Below are 22,293 nucleotides of genomic sequence, written 5' to 3'. Positions count from 1 at the left end.
TCCTTAAAGGGATGGTACCAGAGGACTGGAGAATTGCAAATGTTACACCCTTGCTTAAAAAAGGATGTAAAGATAAACCCAGCAACTACAGGCCGGTCAATTTAAACTCGGTAGTGGGAATGCTTTTAGAAACAGTAATCAGGGACAAAGTTAACACTTGGACATATATGGAGTAATTAAGGAAAGCCAGCATGGAATTGTTAAAGGCAAATCTTGTTTAACCAACTTGATTGGGTTTTTTGATGAGCTAACAGAGAGGGTTGATGAGGGCAGTGCGGTTGACGTGGTGTACATGGATTTCCAAAAGGCATTTGATAAAGTGTCACATAATAGGCTTGCCAGCAAAGTTGAAGCCCATGGAATAAAAGGGACAGCGGCAGCATGGATACGGAATTGTCTCAGTAACAGGAAACAGAGAGAGTGGTGAACGGTTGTTTTTTGGACTGGAGGAAGGTATACAGTGGTGTTCCCCAGGGGTTGGCACTGGGACCACTGCTTTTCTTGTTATATATTAATGACTTGGATATGGGTGTACAGGACACAATTTCAAAATTTGCAGATGATATAAAATTTAGAGGTATCGTGAACAGTGAGGAGGATAGCAATAGACTTCAAGAGGACATAGACAGGCTGCTGGAATAGGCGACACGTGGCAGATGAAATTTAATGCAGAAAAATGCGAAGTGAAAGAATGAGGAGAAAAAATATAAACTAAAGGATACAATCCTAAAGTAGGTGCATGAACAGAGGTATATAATGTGGGAGGGCAGGTTGAGAAAGCACTTTAAAAGGCTTATTGAATAGAGTATAAAGTACAAAAGCGTGGCAATTATGATGAACCTTTATAAAACACTGGTTCGGTCTCAACTGGAGTATTGTGTCCAATTCTGGGCACTGCACATTAGGAAGGATGTGAAGGCCTTAGAGAGGGTGCAGAAAAGACTTACGAGAATAATTCCAGGGATGAGGATCTTCAGTTATGTGGATAGACTGGAAAAGCTGGGGTTTGTTCTCTTTAGAGCAGAGAAGGTTGAGAGGAGATTTGAACGAGGTGTTCCAAATCATGAGGGGTCTAGACAGAGTAGATCGAGAGAAATTGTTTCCATTGGCGGAAAGGTCGAGAATCAGAGGACACAGATTTAAGGTGATTGGCAGAATAACCAAAGGCCACATGAGAAATAACTTTTTTACGCAGCGAGTGGTTAGGATCTGGAATGCACTGCCTGCTGGGGTGGTGGAGGCAGATTCAATCGTGGCTTTGAAAAAGGAGTTAAATAAGTACCTGAAAGAAAAAATTTGCAGGGCTACAGGGAGAGGGCGGGAGAGGGGGACTGGCTGAAGAGTTCTTGCAGAGAGCCGGCACAGGCTCGACGGGCAGGAATGGCCGCCTTCTTGTAACCATTCTATGATTCTACTTCATTGGCTGTAACGCGTTTTGGGACATCCTGAGGTCGTGAAAGGTGCTACATAAATGCAAGTCCTTCTCTCTGGGTATTCGTATTTCGGTCCCAACTAATTACATTACAATACCCCAAATTAACTTGGAACGCTCTGTTGTAAGCATTTAGAGATTGGTCCAGATCTGTGCCAGAGAAGGAGAATTTTAAAACGCTTCTGTACTTTTATTCAGATTTTGTCCTTGTCTGGGAAGAGGAGCTACCAAAGGGAGGTGAGATTTCGAGAGCTGAAAGTGTGGATGGTGCCAGTGAAAACGGCCAGGAATTGAAACTAACAAAACAAATGGAGAAGAGCACAAAGTGGAGAAAGAAATTCCTAAAGAACCTCAGGAAAAGTGGCCTGCTCATAGAAATGGTAGGTTGGGTGTGGGGGTCAGTGTCGGGGGCTCAGTGTTGGGGGTCACTGTCGGAGGGGTAGGTCGGGGGTCACTGACGGAGGGGTAGGTCGGGGGGGTCACTGTCGCAGGGATAGGTCGGGGGTCACTGTCAGAGAGGTAGGTTGGGGGTCACTGACGGAGGGGTAGGTCGGGGGGTCACTGTCGCAGGGATAGGTCGGGGGTCAGTATCGGGCGTGAAGGTTGGGGTCAGCGTCGGTGGTCAGTATCGGTGGTGTGTCGGGGGTGAAGGTCGTGGGTCAGTATCAGGGATGTGTCGGGGGTGAAAGTCAGGGGTCAGTGTTGGGGTCAGTGTCGGGGGGGTGTCGTGGGTGAAGGTTGGAGGTCAGTGTCGGGGGTCAGTATCAGGCGTGAAGGTCGGGGGTCAGTGCCGGGGTGAAGGTCGGGGTCAGTATCGGGGTTGTGTCAGGGTGAAGGTTGGGGGTCAGTATCAGGGGTGTGTCGTGGGTGAAGGACAGGGGTCAGTGCTGGGGTCAGTGTCGGGGGGGGTGTCGTGGGTGAAGGTCGGAGGTCAGTGTCGGGGGTGAAGGTCGGAGGTCAGTGCCGTGGGTCAGTGTCGGGGGTGAAGGTCGGAGGTTAGTGTCGGGGGTGTGTCGGGGGTCAGTGTCAGTGTCGGGGTTCACTGTCGGGGGTGAAGGTCGAAGATCAGTGTCGGGTGAAGGTCGGAAGTCAGTTTCGGAGAGGTAGGTGGGGGTGTGTTGGAGAATGTTTATGTGGGATAAACAGAGTATATTTTAGCAGGATATCGTTATATGGGATATTCTGAGCTGTTATACAGGGAAACCAATTATTGTTATGCAAGGCAAAGACATCAGCGGTTTTGCTATTTGATAAGGCACAGAGCACTGTTAAACCAGAGGCACAGTGCATTTGGACACAAGGGGCATAGATTATTAGTGTGTAAAGCAATGGATATTTTATAGAAAGAGGCACAGAGATTGTTTTTCTGGGAGAAGTGGTGCTTGTTCTTCCATGGCACAGTTTTAGAAGAAAGAACTTGTAGTTATATAGTGCCTTTCACATCTTCAGGATGTCCAAACAGACAATTAATTTTGATGGAGTAGATGGAAAGAAACTGTTCCCACTGATGGGAGATTTCAGAACAAGGAGCTACAATCTTAAAATTGGAGCTGGGCCATTTCGGAGGGAAATCAGGCTGCACTTTTTCACACAAAGGGTCGTGGAAATCTGGAACTCTCAACAGGCTGTGGATGCTGGGGGGCATTTGGAGCTTTCAAGACAGAGATTGATAGATTTTTGTTGGATAAGGGTATTGAGGGATCTGGAGTAAAGATAGGTAGATGGTGTTGAGATACAGACTAACCATAATCTCAACATCATCATAGGCAGTCCCTTGAAACGATGAGTTCACAAGTGTTTCAATGAAGGACCAAATATTCCAGGTCCTGAACTACATCCTGAAGGGTGGAAGATGCCTGTGCGTGGATTTTTTTTAACATGGGGTGGCCGTTGCACACCAGCCACCACACGGGCTTGACAGAGCTAGGCCTTTATCCAGTGGCAAGGGTTATCCAAGACGACTAGAGACCTGCTTTGCTGCACGGACCTAGTGCGCACACATATCAGGGATAGTATTAAAGCCAAGGAAGTGGCATACAAATTGGCCAGAAATAGCAGCGAACCCGGAGACTGGGAGAAATTTAGAACTCAGCAAAGGAGGATTAGGGCAGGGAAAATGGAGTACGAGAAGAAGCTTGCAGGGAACATTAAGACGGATTGCAAAAGTTTCTATAGATATGTAAAGAGAAAAAGATTAGTAAAAACAAACGTAGGTCCCCTGCAGTCAGAATCAGGGGAAGTCATAACGGGGAACAAAGAAATGGCGGACCAATTAAACAAGTACTTTGGTTCAGTATTCACTAAGGAGGACATTAACAACCTTCCGGATATAAGAGGGGTCAGAGGGTCTAGTAAGGAGGAGGAACTGAGGGAAATCCTTATTAGTTGGGAAATTGTGTTGGGGAAATTAATGGGATTGAAGGCCGATAAATCCCCAGGGCCTGATGGACTGCATCCCAGAGTACTTAAGGAGGTGGCCTTGGAAATAGCGGATACATTGAGTCATTTTCCAACATTCCATTGACTCTGGATCAGTTCCTATGGAGTGGAGGGTAGCCAATGTAACCCCACTTTTTAAAAAAAGGAGGGAGAGAGAAAATAGGGAATTATAGACCGGTCAGCCTGACATCGGTAGTGGGTAAGATGATGGAATCAATTATTAAGGATGTCATAGCAGCTCATTTGGAAAGAGCTGATATGATAGGTCCAAGTCAGCATGGATTTGTGAAAGGGAAATCATGCTTGACAAATCTTCTAAAATTTTTGAGGATGTTTCCAGTAGAGTGGACAAGGGAGAACCAGTTGATGTGGTATATTTGTACTTTCAGAAGGCTTTCGACAAGGTCCCACACAAGAGATTAATGTGCAAAGTTAAAGCACATGGGATTGGGGGCAGTGTGCTGACATGGATTGAGAACTGGTTGTCAGACAGGAAGCAAAGAGTAGGAGTAAATGGGTACTTTTCAGAATGGCAAGCGGTGACTAGTGGGGTACCTCAAGATTCTGTGCTGGGGCCCCAGCTGTTTACTCTGTACATTAATGATTTAGACGAGGGGATTAAAATGTAGTATCTCCAAATTTGCGGATGACACTAAGTTAGGTGGCAGTGTGAGCTGCGAGGAGGATGCTATGAGGCTGCAGAGCGACTTGGATAGGTTAGGTGAGTGGGCAAATGCATGGCAGATTAAATATAATGTGGATAAATGTGAGGTTATCCACTTTGGTGGTAAAAACAAAGAGACAGACTATTATCTGAATGGTGACAGATTAGGAAAAGGGGAGGTGCAACAAGACCTGGGTGTCATGGTACATCAGTCATTGAAGGTTGGCATGCAGGTACAGCAGGCGGTTAAGAAAGCAAATGGCATGTTGGCCTTCATAGCGAGGGGATTTGAGTACAGGGGCAGGGAGGTGTTGCTACAATTGTACAGGGCCTTGGTGAGGCCACACCTGGAGTATTGTGTACATTTTTGGTCTCCTAACCTGAGGAAGGACATTCTTGCTATTGAGGGAGTGCAGCGAAGGTTCACCAGACTGATTCCCGGGATGGTGGGACTGACCTATCAAGAAAGTTGTTGAGGCCAATTCACTAAATATATTCAAAAAGGAGTTAGATGTAGTCCTTATTACTAGGGGGATCAAGGGGTATGGTGAGAAAGCAGGAATGGGGTACTGAAGTTGCATGTTCAGCCATGAACTCATTGAATGGCGGTGCAGGCTCGAAGGGCCGAATGGCCTGCTCCTGCACCTATTTTCTATGTTTCTATGTTTCCATATCGCAGTGTGGGCTGGCCCGTGCTGCCCCTGGGCCCCATAGCCCCAAACTCACGCCCCGATCACATCCCTCCACAGTCTCTCAGTGTACCTGCCCACGCTCCAATCACCGACCTGGACCTTGATGACGTCACTCTTCGCTGCCGTCGCCCTCCTGCACCAGCTTGCGCTGCTCCCTCGAGTAGTATGCCTCCACGCTGCTCCCGAGGCCACTCGCCGCTCCTTTTATAGCCCCGACCTGCTGCTTGTGTTCTCACGCAGGTCGGGGCCTCCACGCTGCTCCTGGAATGGAATGGCGGAGTAGGCTCAAGGGGCTGAATGGCCCCCTCCTGTTGCTTCTTGTTTCTTATGCTAAGTGTTGTCACTATTGTAATGGAGGCAGACACAGCAGCCGATTTGCACACAGCAAGATCCCACAAACACCAATGAGATGATTGAGCAGTTAAACAGTTTTCGGTGAGAACTCTCTGCCCTTGTTGGAATAATGCTGTGAAGGGGCAGATGAGGCCTTGGTTTAACATCTCATTCGAAAGTCAGCGCGGGTGATGGGCATCTTGGCTGACAGCGCAAAACGGGCGATAGCGGATCGGGATTCTATACAGAGACAGGTTACGTCGGCAGGTTCACACTCTGCCCTATTTACATCAGGCGGAGAGTAAACCGAGTTGCTGTTTCACTATCGGTGTTTTGTGCCACTGCCCAAGATGTATTTCACCCTCTGCAGTACAGCACAGGGGATTGTTGGATTGGAACACAATGTACAGGGTTTTGGTGAAAGAGCAGGAGGAGTGGGACCAATTGGATAGCTCTTTCAAAGAGCCAGTACAAACACGATGGGCTGAATGGCCTCCTTCTGCGCTGAAAGATTCTATGAATTACGTGGTGTGCAAGCAGCTTAATTCCTCTGTTAACAGAAAAAGGAATTTATTACAAATAGTTTAAAACAAATCTTTGCACCATGCAATTTAAGCAGCAGGGATTACACCAAGGGAAACAGGCATGTTTATTCAGGGGCATAAGACACTATTGTACTGCTACAAGGAGCATGGGTTATTGCTGGGCTGTACAGAGGCCCCAGGACATTGTAATATTGGGACCATGTGGGCACAATGCATCATTACACTGTCGGTTTATGGCTCTGGAGGGGTCTGCAATGCAGTTTGCTGCAAGGAGTGTGTTTGGTGCAGTTCTCTCGGAACTTATTGCTGTTGTTAATGCAGCAATGTGTATGCCTAGCTCTCCCTAACCAAATCACCAGCACGAGGGAAATATTCTCCACTTGTTGAATATCTTGCCCATCCGCATGATTCATGTTCTGAGGGATAAAGATAGCAGAGAGAAAGGATTTTAGCTCAGAAAATCCGCAAGTAGAATCAGTTTGGGTGGAGCTAAGAAACTGCAAGGGGCAGAAAACATTGGTGGGGGTTGTTTATAGGCTCCCAAACAGTAGTTGTAACGTAGGGCAGAGTATAAATCAGGAAATGAGAGGTGCGTGTAACAAGGGTAATACAGTAATCATGGGGGACTTTAATCTACATACAGACTGGGCAAATCAAATTTGCAGTAATAGTGTGGAGGATGAATTCATGGAATGTATGCAAGATGGTTTTCTAGATCAGTATGTCGAGGAACCAACTGGGGAACAGGCTATTTTAGATCTAGTATTGGGCAATGAGAAAAGGTTAATGAGAAAGGGTTAATTAATAACTTGTAGTAAAGGGGTGTTAGATCTCTTAATTTCCAATGAAATACGAACTCCGATGGTAGTTTTAACTTTTTAATCAGGTCTTTGTTCTTACTGAGACACATGGTCAAAATGGCTGTATTTTATACTGGGTTCAATTTACAGAAAAGAACTCGCCTTCTTTGACCTTATTGGCTCAATTGAAAGTCTTTTAACGTTTATTGGCTCGATACCCAAGGTCCGAAAATGTCAAGTTGATTGATGAGTTAATGCAACATGCCGAACTGCATGTAGCAGCCTTGACTTGGGGGTCTGTGAATTTTCACAGTCTGTCGAAATGAGCCTGTTTGAATTGTCTATCAATCCCCCCTTTGATTCTTTCACAAACTGAATCATAAAACATCAGGTATCACTAGTTAAACGTTCTACAAAATAATTTCATAAATGTTAATAGAGTTTCCTTCTAAAATTTGTTGATGTGTTTCGCCACATGTCCGGACTAGTAGCTTCCACACAAATTTACACCAACCCGCGTTCCATCGTGGCCACAATGGAAGTCTGGTTTTAGTAGGTTAATTAACCTTATTCCAATTTAATCCAAATCAATATCTTAATTCAACCAGTAAACAACCTTCCCTTAAGCATAACATACCCCTGTGCCACGTACAGACGGTCTGCTGGGACCTGCAAGGTGTCTCACCTGCGGGACAGCAGCTACAGCCGCCTGGTCGCAACAACATTTAATCAACATAAACAAACAATATAAAAGTAAAACAATTACAACAAATAGAATTAAACCTTCCACCAATGAAGTTCCTATTGAATCTAGCCATTCAGTGGCTCCGCTCCACAAAGTGAATGATGGGGGTTGCTTAAGTTTTTCTACCTCCTTTTGGATATGCTGCGCTAAGTGGGTAGTTTCTTCGGAGCTATCTGGGATATATGTGCAACACTCAGTTCCGAGTAGGGTGCAAGTACCTCCCTTTTCAGCCAGGATGTAATCAAGGGCCAGTCTATTCTGTAGGGCTACTGTGCGGATTGCTACCATTTCTGCATTGATTTTAACTAGGGCCTCTGAGGTATCATTGGCTACTCGTTCCACAATGGATGCCATGTTAATGGATTCCCTTGCCAGTTTGGCGGTCCCATACCCAGGGATCAGGATGGCAAAGAACCTCTCTGTTTCTGTGATAGCTCTCTTAGGACGGTGTAAATGTTCCGACAGTGACTTTATATGATACATATAAGGCACAATGTAGGCTAAATAGCAGGATCCCATCCAATTCTTGGGCAGCCAAGGGTAGGCCTTGTGGCCACACACCCAATAGGTGCCATTATAGGCAATGAATGTCAGCTGTTTCTTTGTCAGCAACACTCCGGGGCCTGTCCAGGCTTTTCCATCTGTTTTATTCAGAATCCCCGTTACGTTAAAAATTCTCACATCGGCCCAGTTTGGACGGTTCCTTGGCTTGATTAGAAACATAGAAACATAGAAACATAGAAAATAGGTGCAGGAGTAGGCCATTCGGCCCTTCTATCCTGCACCGCCATTCAATGAGTTCATGGCTGAACATGCAACTTCAGTACCCCATTCCTGCTTTCTCACCATACCCCTTGATTCCCCTAGTAGTAAGGACTTCATCTAACTCCTTTTTGAATATATTTAGTGAATTGGCCTCAACAACTTTCTGTGGTAGAGAATTCCACAGGTTCACCACTCTCTGGGTGAAGAAATTCCTCCTCATCTCGGTCCTAAATGGCTTCCCCCTTATCCTTAGACTGTGTCCCCTGGTTTTGGACTTCCCCAACATTGGGAACATTCTTCCTGCATCTAACCTGTCTAACCCCGTCAGAATTTTAAACGTTTCTATGAGGTCCCCTCTCATTCTTCTGAACTCCAGTGAATACAAGCCCAGTTGATCCAGTCTTTCTTGATAGGTCAGCCCCGCCATCCCGGGAATCAGTCTGGTGAACCTTCGCTGCACTCCCTCAATAGCAAGAATGTCCTTCCTCAGGTTAGGAGACCAAAACTGTACACAATACTCCAGGTGTGGCCTCACCAAGGCCCTGTACAATTGTAGCAACACCTCCCTGCCCTTGTACTCAAATCCCCTCGCTATGAAGGCCAACATGCCATTTGCTTTCTTAACCGCCTGCTGTACCTGCATGCCAACCTTCAATGACTGATGTACCATGACACCCAGGTCTCTTTGCACCTCCCCTTTTCCTAATCTGTCACCATTCAGATAATAGTCTGTCTCTCTGTTTTTACCACCAAAGTGGATAACCTCACATTTATCCACATTATACTTCATCTGCCATGCATTTGCCCACTCACCTAACCTATCCAAGTCGCTCTGCAGCCTCATAGAATCCTCCTTGCAGCTCACACTGCCACCCAACTTAGTGTCATCCGCAAATTTGGAGATACTACATTTAATCCCCTCGTCTAAATCATTAATATACAGTGTAAACAGCTGGGGCCCCAGCACAGAACCTTGCGGTACCCCACTAGTCACTGCCTGCCATTCTGAAAAGTCCCCATTTACTCCTACTCTTTGCTTCCTGTCTGACAACCAGTTCTCAATCCATGTCAGCACACTACCCCCAATCCCATGTGCTTTAACTTTGCACATTAATCTCTTGTGTGGGACCTTGTCGAAAGCCTTCTGAAAGTCCAAATATATCACATCAACTGGTTCTCCCTTGTCCACTCTACTGGAAACATCCTCAAAAAATTCCAGAAGATTTGTCAAGCATGATTTCCCTTTCACAAATCCATGCTGACTTGGACCTATCATATTACCTCTTTCCAAATGCACTGCTATGACATCCTTAATAATTGATTCCATCATTTTACCCACTACCGATGTCAGGCTGACCGGTCTGTAATTCCCTGTTTTCTCTCTCCCTCCTTTTTTAAAAAGTGGGGTTACATTGGCTACCCTCCACTCCATAGGAACTGATCCAGAGTCAATGGAATGTTGGAAAATGACTGTCAATGCATCCACTATTTCCAAGGCCACCTCCTTAAGTACTCTGAGATGCAGTCCATCAGGCCCTGGGGATTTATCGGCCTTCAATCCCATCAATTTCCCCAACACAATTTCCCGACTAATAAGGATTTCCCTCAGTTCCTCCTCCTTACTAGACCCTCTGACCCCTTTTATATCCGGAAGGTTGTTTGTGTCCTCCTCAGTGAATACCGAACCAAAGTACTTGTTCAATTGGTCCGCCATTTCTTTGTTCCCCGTTATGACTTCCCCTGATTCTGACTGCAGGGAACCTACGTTTGTCTTTACTAACCTTTTTCTCTTTACATATCTATAGAAACTTTTGCAATCCGTCTTAATGTTCCCTGCAAGTTTCTTCTCGTACTCCATTTTCCCTGCCCTAATCAAACCCTTTGTCCTCCTCTGCTGAGTTCTAAATTTCTCCCAGTCCCCGGGTTCGCTGCTATTTCTGGCCAATTTGTATGCCACTTCCTTGGCTTTAATGCTATCCCTGATTTCCCTTGATATTATAATTCTGGGAGCAGTTACTATACCCCATATTTTGGCCTCCTTTGATGTTTCTAATCAGACCGATTCCCCCGGTCTTCCTATTCCCGTTGTATTAGTGATAACAAAAAATGGGGGCCGTTTGGAATTATTGTAGCACGGTTGGTATCCCCCTTCAAAGGTAGTCAGATTGTAACCTGCTGACTTCCATTTACGTGCCCAGTTTTCCGTATCCTGAAACGCATTGCCTGTTTTATTTTGATTAATTATCCACTCAGCCATTTCCGAGATATTCAAGGGAACTGGCCTCAAGGGAATCCCTCCCTTTGAGTGAATAGGAATATGCGTACACACCCAACAACTAGAAATGTTACCTTGTTTGGCATAAATGTATGACATATATAAAAAGGTATTTACATGTAATTCCCTTGCTACCCTACTATTTCCCTTTGGTGCAGAGGGTCGGCTAGTAAGAAGTAGGCCTATGCCTATAATACCTACAATCAATAATACAGTAAATTTATACATTTTCGCAAAAAGTAATTGTCCTTATTAGATTTCAGCTTCAGTTACGGGTGCCCGTTTAACGTGTGAAGTGTGGATCCAGGCTTTCTTTCCTTGGATTTTAACAGCTGCCTGGGTGGTCAATAACACTTGATAAGGTCCCTCCCACTTGGCACCCAAAGGTTCTTTATGCAACTTTTTCACATACACCCAGACTCCCGGGATGATGTCGTGTCCTCCTTCGGGTGGATTACCACAAGCTGCCGATACCTGTCAGGAAACAGAACTAATAGCATTGGTTAAGTTCTGACAGTATGATAACAAAGTGTCACTCATTAAGTGAACATCAGCTTTCCGTAAATCGATAGTTCCTGGCAGCGACATGGGTCTTCCTGTTATAATTTCAAATGGGCTTAGACCTGTAGTTCTGTTTGGGGTTGCCCTAATGCTACATAGCACTATTGGTAGTGCCTGGGGCCATGGTGTTCCTTCTTGGTGATTTGTGCTTTGTCGATGCTGGCTTTATGTCCTTTCAGCCGAAGGTGATCCAGCAAAGCTCGTAAATCTTGTTCATGCTGTTCTTCCATGTTTGAAGCTAGCAGGATATCGTCTACATATTGTTGGGGTAAGCATGTTAATTCCGCCCCTGTGTCTAAAAGACAGTCCACATCCTTATCGCCCACCCTCACAGTTATATATATCCCATCTCCTCTCTGTTGTATTAGTGCGAGGAGGGGGGCCACGGTGGGCTCTAATCGTTTTTTGCTATCCCAAGTAACTCCTTCTGTTGTTGTATTGTCAGTCGCTTAAATGCTTCTATGAGGTCGTTATCTTGTGACAAGCCTGGCTTGTTGGCTGAATTGTATCCCTGGCTGCGTCCTCTTCCCCAGCCACGACCTTGCTGTTTTGCCCTGCACGTCTTGGCCCAGTGACCTTCTTTCCCACAATAATGACATTTTCTGGGTAATTTTCCTAATAACTGTTTATCGGAATCCTGGGATTTCCATCCCATAGCCTGTACAGCTCGGACTTTAGCTCCCATATCCCGATCTAATTTGTTACATCGATCCACCAATGCTGCAAAGGTAGTTCCTCTACCTTCCCAGTCCGGTAACACTACCTTAAGCATTTTGGACAGTTCTGGCTTTAGATCTGCCACGAAAGCTGCTTTCAGGGGTCCAAATCCTTGTTCATCCATTTCCTCATCCATATTATTCATACCCGAATGTTCTAGCCACGTGCATCTAAACCGCTCGTCATACTCCAGGACCTCCTCTGTTCCTTTCTGTTGGCAGGCTGCAATTTTTCCCCAGTCTGTCTTAGCTGGACTGAAGGCTTGCAGCCAGTGTTTAATCGCCTCCCATCCTGCGTCTAATTCTTGCTCATTCTGCCCCAAAGCTTCATCTACCTTGTCGTGCAATTTTCTTCCCTGTGTTTTTGGCACCATTATGGTCAAAATTTGCACTCCGTCCCAGGGATGAAGTTGATATATATTTCTTAAGCGGTCCAATTGGTCCCACGTTTTTACTCCCCCTTTCTTTGGATTGGGCAATTCTTTGGACCATTTATCAATTTTCTCTGGATCTGCCGGATCATGAACTAAGTATTCTGCATACAACCTTCTCTTTGTTTTTTTGGTTCCGCCCTCATCCGCAGTCTCTTCTGATTTGACTACAACTCGTCTTTTTTTAAACGGGGCAAAGCGCACCCCTAATTCTTCACCATCCTCCGACACTGTATTGTCGGAGGATTCAGAAACCGTATCTATTCCTCGGTCGTGTCTTCGGGTTTGCCAAACATGGGTACCCTGGGAATTGACCAATACATTTTCCTTTTCCTATTACTGTCTCTTGACCTAATGATTTTTTCCATTCTTTAATTTCACCTTTAAGATCTTTACCTTCCGCTTCCAGCTTTTCAAGTTCAAGCTTTTTCTGTCGCAGCTGTGCACAAACTGCTTGCAATTGATCCTTTGTACTGGTCAGTTCTCGATCATGTTGGGAACGCATTATAATTTCATTCCGGTTTTGAATCTGGCCCATAACCGCTAGGGACCATCTAGTTCGCTCTTTATTTTTCATACGGGACGTTTTCCCCCAGACCCTTTTAATCTCGTCCAAGGACCATTGTCCTTTGGAGGTTCCGTACTTTTGTTCGATCTTAATACAGGTTTTAGATAAGTTGAATTGTTGCTCTATGTATTCTTTCAACTGTTCGAGAATTAAATCTATCGAAACTTCAGGTGGTGCCTGCCCACCTTTAACAGTTGTAGGCAATTCTTTGTTCTTGTCTCCTGCTGCCATTTCTTTACTAGGGTTCTTTACTGGGGTCTCGAGTCGTAGGCTTGCTAGGCGATCAATAGGTCGGTGATTAATTAACTAACACACCGCCGAAGTTTAGACGTCTATGGGACCTCGAGCCGACTACCAACCGGAGGGTTCGCAAACCGGAGGCTTTCGGAATCGCGTCGAAGGAGAGGCAAATTTAGACTTTTGACCGAGGACTTTTTTTAAAAAGAGGAGTCCTTACCTCAATATGTAGGTCCGATGTCCAAAATTCAGTTTCTTTCCTCAGCGATCCTGCTCGCAGCGCCAAAATTGTTAGATCTCTTAATTTCCAATGAAATACGAACTCCAATGGTAGTTTTAACTTTTTAATCTTGGCAGAGAGCAACAAACTGCTTGGCTTCAAGCCAGGTCTTTGTTCTTACTGAGACACATGGTCAAAATGGTTGTATTTTATACTGGGTTCAATTTACAGAAAAGAACTCGCCTTCTTTGACCTTATTAGCTCAATTGAAAGTCTTTTAATGTTTTATTGGCTCGCTACCCAAGGTCCGAAAATGTCAAGTTGATTGATGAGTTAATGCAACATGCCGAACTGCATGTAGCAGCCTTGACTTGGGGGTCTGTGAATTTTCACAGTCTGTCTAAATGAGCCTGTTTGAATTCTCTATCGAGGGGCCTTTGGGGAAAAGTGACCATAATATGACAATTTATAGAGCTCCTTTCACATAATAAAACATCCGAGGGCGCTTCACAAGAGCGATTATCAAACAAAATTTGACACCAAGCCACATAAGGAGGTATTCGGACTACTGACCAAAAGCTTGGTCAAAAAGGTAGATTTTAAGGAACTTCTTAAAGGAGGAGAGCGAGATAGAGAGACAGAGAGGTTTAGGGAGGGAATTCTAGTGCTTATGGCCATTGCAGCTGAAGGCACGAGCGATTAAAATTGGGAATGCTCGAGAGGCCCGCAGATATCTGGGAGGGTTGGAGGGCTGGAGGAGATTAGTTGGTCATTGTCTGGATTTCTCTCCCTACAGCATGAGACACAGAATGAGAAACACAAGATTCATTACACCTTGCTGAATGCTCCATGGAACGTGCTGTGCTATTATGCGGAGGACTTGAGTCTGCGTGCCCCGCTGCAGGTAGGTGAATCATCCGGGGCCTGTGGAAAGGCTCGCTGTTTATGACTGCTGACTTTTTAAATACTTTCCATCTGGATTCCCTTCCCTTTCCTTCCTGAAGACAGTAGGACTGATTTTGCCACCCCTTGCCCCCTCCAGGGTTCAATTACCAGGGCACAAAGGTTACGTTGAAGGGGTAGAAACCTGGGTCTTTGGGGATCCGCCCCTTGAACATTATAATGGAGCTTTAGAAACATAGAAACATAGAAATTTACAGTGCAGAAGGAGGCCATTTCGGCTCATCGTGTCCGTGCCGGCCGACAAAGAGCCGCATGGCTCTCGGTCAGCAGACCTGAAGGTTACATATAAATCTATGAACAATGGCGGAAAGGTAAAGAGCACCCAGCCCCACACAACTGCGACACCCCTTGCACCGAAACGTTCTACACTCCACCCCAACCAGAGCCATGTGATCTCCTGGTAGAGGCAAAAACCAGATAAAAACACAGGCCAATTTCGGGAGGAAAAAATCTGGGAAAATTCCTCTCCAACCCATCCAGGCGATCTAAACTAGTCCAGGAGATCACCCTGGCCAAATTCGATTCCCTGAAGTACTTTCCATTATATTTGCGTCGGCCAACAATAGGTTATCCAGTCAAATCCCAATTACCAGCTCTGGGTCCGTAACCCGCAGGTTACAGCACTTTAAGTGTCCATCCAACCATCTCTTAAAAGTGATGAGGGTTTCTGCATCCACCACTCTTCCAGGCAGTGAGTTCCAGATCGCCACAACCCTCTACGTAAAGAAGCCTCCCCCTTTGTTTGGTAGAGGATGGAACTCAGCCTGCAGTAGGCACAGACCAGGTGACATATTTGGATCTGGTGGACGTGGGGTCCCTAGGCTCCTGCCTCATGTTCAGTTTGGAAGATGTAACGTATTTGCTTCATGGGGTCTTTGCTTAAGAATTCATATCAACACGTTGCTATTAAGAACTAGTTTGTTTATTAGCAAAGGTTTAACAATCACACTACCAGTTCATCCACCAGGCTCATAACCACCTGCCTCATCATGGATCCCCCGAACCCAACTGGTTGGGGTTTTATTGAGTCTTGTGAACATCACGTGACTGGTAAAACCACTCGCAATTCAACAGCTCTACAACTATTTTAGGTAGAAACATTAATACAAGTGGCCCCTTATTAAAGGGGCACTAAAACTGACACATTAAACAAATTAAACTTTGGATGTTAAAATAAATCAAATTAAAATTTGGTTGCCGGGGATGATGATGCACTCCAGTTCCTCCGGTGCCTCTACAAACAGAAGACTTGTGCACTGGTGCCGTAGCCTGCCTCCCATCCCGCGCCATTAGCCCCTACCCCCCGGACTTTGAAGTCCAATTGGGGTCTTCTAGCTGGTGAGCCCGATCAGCAGTCAGGAGGTCCCAATCGCCCAGGCCGGAACTGCAGCTGCCTCTGACCTCCCCGGGCTTACTGCCCTTTCAGGGAGCAGGCCTGCGATGGGGGGGGATGTCCCTGAGTCTGGGACAGGAGATCCTGGTTACCCTGAGATGCTGGATGTTCTGCTCCTGTCTAGGATTGGGAGGAGTGGGGTGGGGGGGCGGGGAGTAACCAGTAAAATCCTCCTCAGTGACACAGGCTGGAATACGGTTCTCTTAGTATCCGTCCTTTCCCGTACCCAACTTCCATATGGATCCAGAGAATCGGAGTTTACCCTCCCGAGCCCATTGAGGCTGAGGCCAATTGTGGCGCTTCACCACTGCTTGAGCTGAGATTCGCTTAGTTAGCATAGACCAGAGACCAGCATTCGAAGCTGGGGTCTTCCTGGCCTGTGTGGATCAGTACCACACTAACCAGCGCAGTGAACCACCACTATCATTATTATTTATGGGACATGCTAATTGTGTTCAAAAATACAGCTCCAAGATACACTACATTATCGCCAGACACGCTAATCCTCAGAGTGGCACAGCTAAGTCCCTGCCAGGTTAGGGTGAATTATGGGTGACTCCTCGTTGTGGATGAATTAACTTCACCTCAGAACCTGGTTGCCCAGAAAAGGAAGATTTGATCCCCTCTGTCTGGGCTCAATTGGAAATGCATTCCCACATACGAAAGGCCTAGTAAACTGCCCTTAAGGAGTGCTCGCTCTCTTGGGCGATCACTCGTATCGAGGATGACTTGCTTCCGCCAAAGAGGGATAAGTTCACAGATGTGTCAATGAAGGACCTAATATTCCAGGTCCCGAACTACATGTTGAAGCGTGGAAGATAACTGTGCATAGATTTTTTTAACGTGTGGTGGCTGGTGCACACCAGCCACCACACAGGCTTGACAGAGCGAGGTCTTGGTCCAGTGGCAAGGATTAACCAAAACGACTGGAGACCAGCTCTGCTGCATGGACCTAGTGCGGACACATATCGCAGTGTGGGCTGGCCCGTGCTGCCCCTGGGCCCGCGCCTCTTCTGGGTCCCAAACTCTCACAATTATGGAGTGCAATGTTCCATTATATAAGGAACAAAGAAATGGCAGACCAATTGAACACATACTTTGGTTCTGTCTTCACAAAAGAAGACACAAATAACCTTCCAGAACTACTAGGGGACCGAGGGTCTAGTGAGAAGGAGGAACTGAGGGATATCCTTATTAGGCGGGAAATTGTGTTAGGGAAATTGATGGAATTGAAGGCCGATAAATCCCCGGGGCCTGATAGTCTGCATCCCAGAGTACTTAAGGATGCATTGGTGATCATTTTCCAACAGTCTATTGACTCTGGATCAGTTCCTATGGACTGGAAGGTAGTTAATGTAATACCACTTTTTAAAAAGGGAGGGAGAGAGAAAGTGGGTAATTATAGACCGGTTAGCCTGACATTAGTGGTGGGGAAAATGTTGGAATCAATTATTAAGGATGAAATAGCAGCGCATTTGGAAAGCAGTGACAGGATCGGTCCAAGTCAGCATGGATTTATGAAAGGGAAATCATGCTTGACAAATCTTCTGGAATTTTTTGAGGATGTAACTAATAGAGTGGACAAGGGAGAACCAGTGGATGTGGTGTATTTGGACTTTCAAAAGGCTTTTGACAAGGTCCCACACAAGAAATTGGTGTGCAAAATCAAAGCACATGGCATTGGGGGTAATGTACTGATGTGGATAGAGAACTGGTTGGCAGACAGGAAGCAGAGAGTTGGGATAAACGGGTCCTTTTCAGAATGGCAGCAGTGACTAGTGGGGTGCCGCAGGGCTCAGTGCTGGGACCCCAGCTCTTTACAATATACATCAATGATTTGGATGAAGGAATTGAGTGTAATATCTCCAAGTTGCAGGTGACACGAAACTGGGTGGCGGTGTGAGCTGCGAGGAGGATGCTAAGAGGCTGCAGGGTGACTTGGACAGGTTAGGCGAGTGGGCAAATACATGGCAGATGCAGTATAATGTGGATAAATGTGAGGTTATCCACTTTGGGGGCAAAAACGCAAAGGCAGAATATTATCTGAATGGTGGCAGATTAGAAAAAGGGGAGGTGCAACGAGACCTGGGTGTCATGGTTCATCGGTCATTGAAAGTTGGCATGCAGGTACAGCAGGCGGTAAAAAAGGCAAATGGTATGTTGGCCTTCATAGCTAGGGGATTTGAGTATAGAAGCAGGGAGGTCTTAATGCAGTTGTACAGGGCCTTGGTGAGGCCTCACCTGTAATATTGTGTTCAGTTTTGGTCTCCTAATCTGAGGAAGGACATTCTTGCTATTGAGGGAGTGCAGCGAAGGTTCACCAGACTGATTCCCGGGATGGCTGGACTGACATATGAGGAGAGACTGGATCAACTGGGGCTTTATACATTGGAGTTTAGAGGAATGAGAGGGGATCTCATAGAAACATTCAAGATTCTGACGGGACTGGACAGGTTAGATGCGGGTAGATTGTTCCCGATGTTGGGGAAGTCCAGAACCAGGGGACACAGTCTTAGGATAAGGGGTAGGCCATTTAGGACTGAGATGAGGAGAAACTTCTTCACTCAGAGAGTTGTTAACTTGTGGAATTCCCTATGCAGAGAGTTGTTGATGCGAGTTCATTGCATAGATTTAAGAGGGAGTTAGATGTGGCCCTTGCAGCTAAGGGGATCAAGGGGTATGGAGAGAAAGCAGAAAAGGGGTACTGAAGGAATAATCAGCCATGATTTTATTGAATGGTGGTGCAGGCTCGAAGGGCCGAATGGCCTATTCCTGCACCTATTTTCTATGTTTCTATTTTTCTATGTTATTGTTACATAGAATATACAGCATAGAAACAGACCATTCGGCCCAACGAATCTGCTGATGTTCATACTTCACCAAGTAAGGTGATGCATACATAACTGACTGGAGGAGCCTCGCCTCTCCCTAGCTCTGTAATCTCCTCCAGCCCCACAACCCCCCGAGAGGTCTACGCTCCTCAAATTCTGCCCTCTTGAGCATCCTTGATTATAATCACTCAGCCATTGGTAGCCGTGCCTTCAGCTGCCTGGGCCCCAAGCTCTGGAACTCTCTGCCTAAACCTCTCCGCTTCTCTACCTCTCTTTCCTCTTTGAAGATGCTCCTTAAAACCTACCTCTTTGACCAAGCTTTTGGTCACCTGCACTAATTTTTACTTATTTTGTCAAATTTTTATTCCATAATACTCCTGTGAAGTGCCTTGGGATGTTTCACTACGTTAAAGGTGCTATATAAATACAAATTGTTGTTGTTCTTGAAATGGAGAATCGATTGAAAAAATGTTGTTCCATTGAAATACAACTGTCTAAATTAAGCACAATTTATAAATAACATTATAAATCCACCTTGGTACACTGGCAGTGCCGCCATCACTCGGATGTAATCATAGAATTTTACAGCACAGAAACAGGCCATTCAACCCAACACAAGTGCCAGGCAATGACCATCTCCCCTTGACATTCAACAGCATTACCATCGTCAAATCCCCCATCAGCAACATCCTGGGGGTCACCATTGACCAGAAACTTAATTGGCTAATCTAGGGGTTAAGTCATGGCAGGAGAGCTCGGATACGTGTTATGCTCCTCCTGTAATATGTGGGAAGTCAGGGACGCTTCCAGTGTCCCTGACGACTACATATGTGGGAAGTGCATCCGCCTGCAGCACCTGACAAACCGCATTGCGGCACTGGAGCTGCGGGTGGATTTACTCTGGAGCATCCACGATGCTGAAGATGACGTGAATAGCACGTTTAGCGAGTTGGTCTTACCGCAGGTAAAGGGTACATAGCCAGATAGGGAATGGGTGACCAACAGGAAGAGCAGTGGAAGGAAGATAGTGCAGGGGTCCTCTGCGGTCATCCCCCTGCAAAACAGATACACCGCTTTGGGTACTGTTGAGGGGGATGACTCATCAGGGGAGAGCAGCAGCAGCCAAGTTCATAGCACCGTGGGTGGCTCTGCTGCACAGGAGGGCGGGAGAAAGAGTGGGAGAGCGATAGTGATAGGGGATTCGATTGTAAGGGGAATAGATAGGCGTTTCTGCGGCCACAACCAAGACTCCAGGATGGTATGTTGCCTCCCTGGTGCAAGGGTCAAGGATGTCTCGAAGCGGGTGCAGGACATTCTGAAAAGGGAGGGTGAACAGCCAGTTGTCGTGGTACATATAGGTACCAACGATATAGGTAAAAAACGGGATGAGGTCCTACGAGACGAATTTAGGGAGCTAGAAGCGAAATTAAAAAGTAGGACTTCAAAAGTAATAATCTCAGGATTGCAACCAGTGCCATGTGCTAGTCAGAGTAGGAATCGCAGGATAGCTCAGATGAATATGTGGCTTGAGGAGTGGTACAAAAGGGAGGGATTCAAATTCCTCGGACATTGGAACCGGTTCTGGGGGAGGTGGGACCAGTACAAATCGGAAGGTCTGCACCTAGGCAGGACCGGAACCAATATCGTAGGGGGAGTGTTTGCTAGTGCTGTTGGGGAGGAGTTAAACTAATATGGCAGGGGGATGGGAACCTATGCAGGGAGACAGAGGGAAATAAAATGGAGGCAGAAGCAAAAGATAGAAAGGAGAATAGTAAAACTGGAGGGCAGAGAAACCCAAGGCAAAAAACAAAAAGGGCCACATTACACCAAAATTCTAAAGGGGCAAAGTGTGTTAAAAAGACAAGCTTGAAGGCTCTGTGCCTCAATGCAAGGAGTATTCGGAATAAGGTGGACGAATTAACTGCGCAGATAGCAGTTAACGGATATGATGTAATTGGCATCAGGGAGACATGGCTCCAGGGTGACCAAGGCTGGGAACTCAACATCCAGTGGTATTCAGCATTTAGAAAGGATAGACAGAAAAGAGGAAATTAATGCAATAGTAAGGAGGGACATTAGCTTGGATGATGTGGAATCGGTATGGTTGGAGCTGCGGAATACCAAAGGGCAGAAAACGCTAGTGGGAGTTGTGTACAGACCACCAAACAGTCATAGTGAGGTTGGGGACAGCATCAAACAAGAAATAAGGGATGCGTGCAATAAAGGTACAGCAGTTATCATGGGCGACTTTAATCTACATATTGATTGGGCTAACCAAACTGGTAGCAATGTGGTGGAGGAGGGTTTCCTGGAGTGTATTAGGGGTGGTTTTCTTGACCAATATGTCGAGGAACCAACTAGAGAGCTGGCCATCCTAGACTGGGTGATGTGTAATGACAAAGGACTAATTAGGAATCTTGTTGTGCGAGGCCCCTTGGGGAAGAGTGACCATAATATGGTAGAATTCTTTATTAAGATGGAGAGTGACACAGTTAATTCAGAAACTAGGGTCCTGAACTTAAGGAAAGGTAACTTCGATGGTTTAAGGCATGAATTGGCTAGAATAGACTGGCAAATGATACTTAAAGAGTTGACAGTGGATAAGCAATGGCAAACATTTAAAGATCACATAAATGAACTTCAGCAATTGTACATCCCTGTCTGGAGTAAAAATAAAACGGGGAAGGTGGCTCAACTGTGGCTAAGAAGGGAAATTAAGGATAGTGTTAAATCCAAGGAAGAGGCATATAAATTGGCCAGAAAAAGCAGCAAACCTGAGGACTGGGAGAAATTTAGAATTCAGCAGAGGAGGACGAAGGGTTTAATCAAGAGGGGGAAAATAGATTACGAGAGGAAGCTTGCCGGGAACATGAAAACTGACTGCAAAAGCTTCTATAAATATGTGAAGAGAAAAAGATTAGTGAAGACAAATGTAGGTCCCTTGCAGTCGGATTCAAGTGAATTTATAATGTGGAACAAAGAAATGGCAGACCAATTAAACAAGTACTTTGGTTCTGTCTTCACAAAGGAAGACACAAATAACCTTCCCGATGTACTAGGGGTCCGAAGGTCTAATGAGAAGGAGGAACTGAAGGATATCCTTATTAGGCAGGAAATTGTGTTAGGGAAATTGATGGGATTGAAGGCCGATAAATCCCCGGGGCCTGATAGTCTGCATCCCAGAGTACTTAAGGAAGTGGCCCGAGAAATAGTGGATGCATTGGTGATCATTTTCCAACAGTCTATCGACTCGGGATCAGTTCCTATGGACTGGAGGGCAGCTAATGTAACACCACTTTTAAAAAAGGGAGGGAGAGAGAAAATGGGTAATTATAGGCTGGTTCGTCTGATATCAGTAGTTGGGAAAATGTTGGAATCAATTATTAAGGATGAAATAGCGCATTTGGAAAGCAGTGACAGGATCGGTCCAAGTCAGCATGGATTTATGAAAGGGAAATCATGCTTGACAAATTTTCTGGAGTTTTTTGAGGATGTAACTGGTACAGTGGACAAGGGAGAACCAGTGGATGTGGTGTATTTGGACATTCAAAAATCTTTTGACAAGGTCCCACACAAGAGATTGGTGTGCAAAATCAAAACACATGGTATTGGGGGTAATGTACTGACATGGATAGAGAACTGGTTGGCAGACAGGAAGCAAAGAGTCGGGATAAACGGGTCCT

General features: G+C 45.8%; 1 protein-coding gene across 1 annotated transcript in view; it reads left to right on the top strand.

Moving 5' to 3' along the window:
* LOC139265805 (anoctamin-7-like) overlaps positions 1-22,293 on the top strand; it is a 192,229-nt gene that overhangs the window by 38,916 nt on the left and 131,020 nt on the right. Inside the window, exons 4-5 of the mRNA XM_070883247.1 lie at positions 1,631-1,812; positions 14,220-14,327. Of these exons, the coding sequence (XP_070739348.1) occupies positions 1,631-1,812; positions 14,220-14,327 (290 nt within the window). The remainder of the gene's footprint in view (positions 1-1,630; positions 1,813-14,219; positions 14,328-22,293) is intronic.

The sequence above is a fragment of the Pristiophorus japonicus genome, chromosome 6 (assembly GCF_044704955.1).
Source record: "Pristiophorus japonicus isolate sPriJap1 chromosome 6, sPriJap1.hap1, whole genome shotgun sequence".
Lineage (NCBI taxonomy): Eukaryota > Metazoa > Chordata > Chondrichthyes > Pristiophoridae > Pristiophorus > Pristiophorus japonicus.
This window is presented reverse-complemented; position numbering and strand designations above follow the sequence as displayed.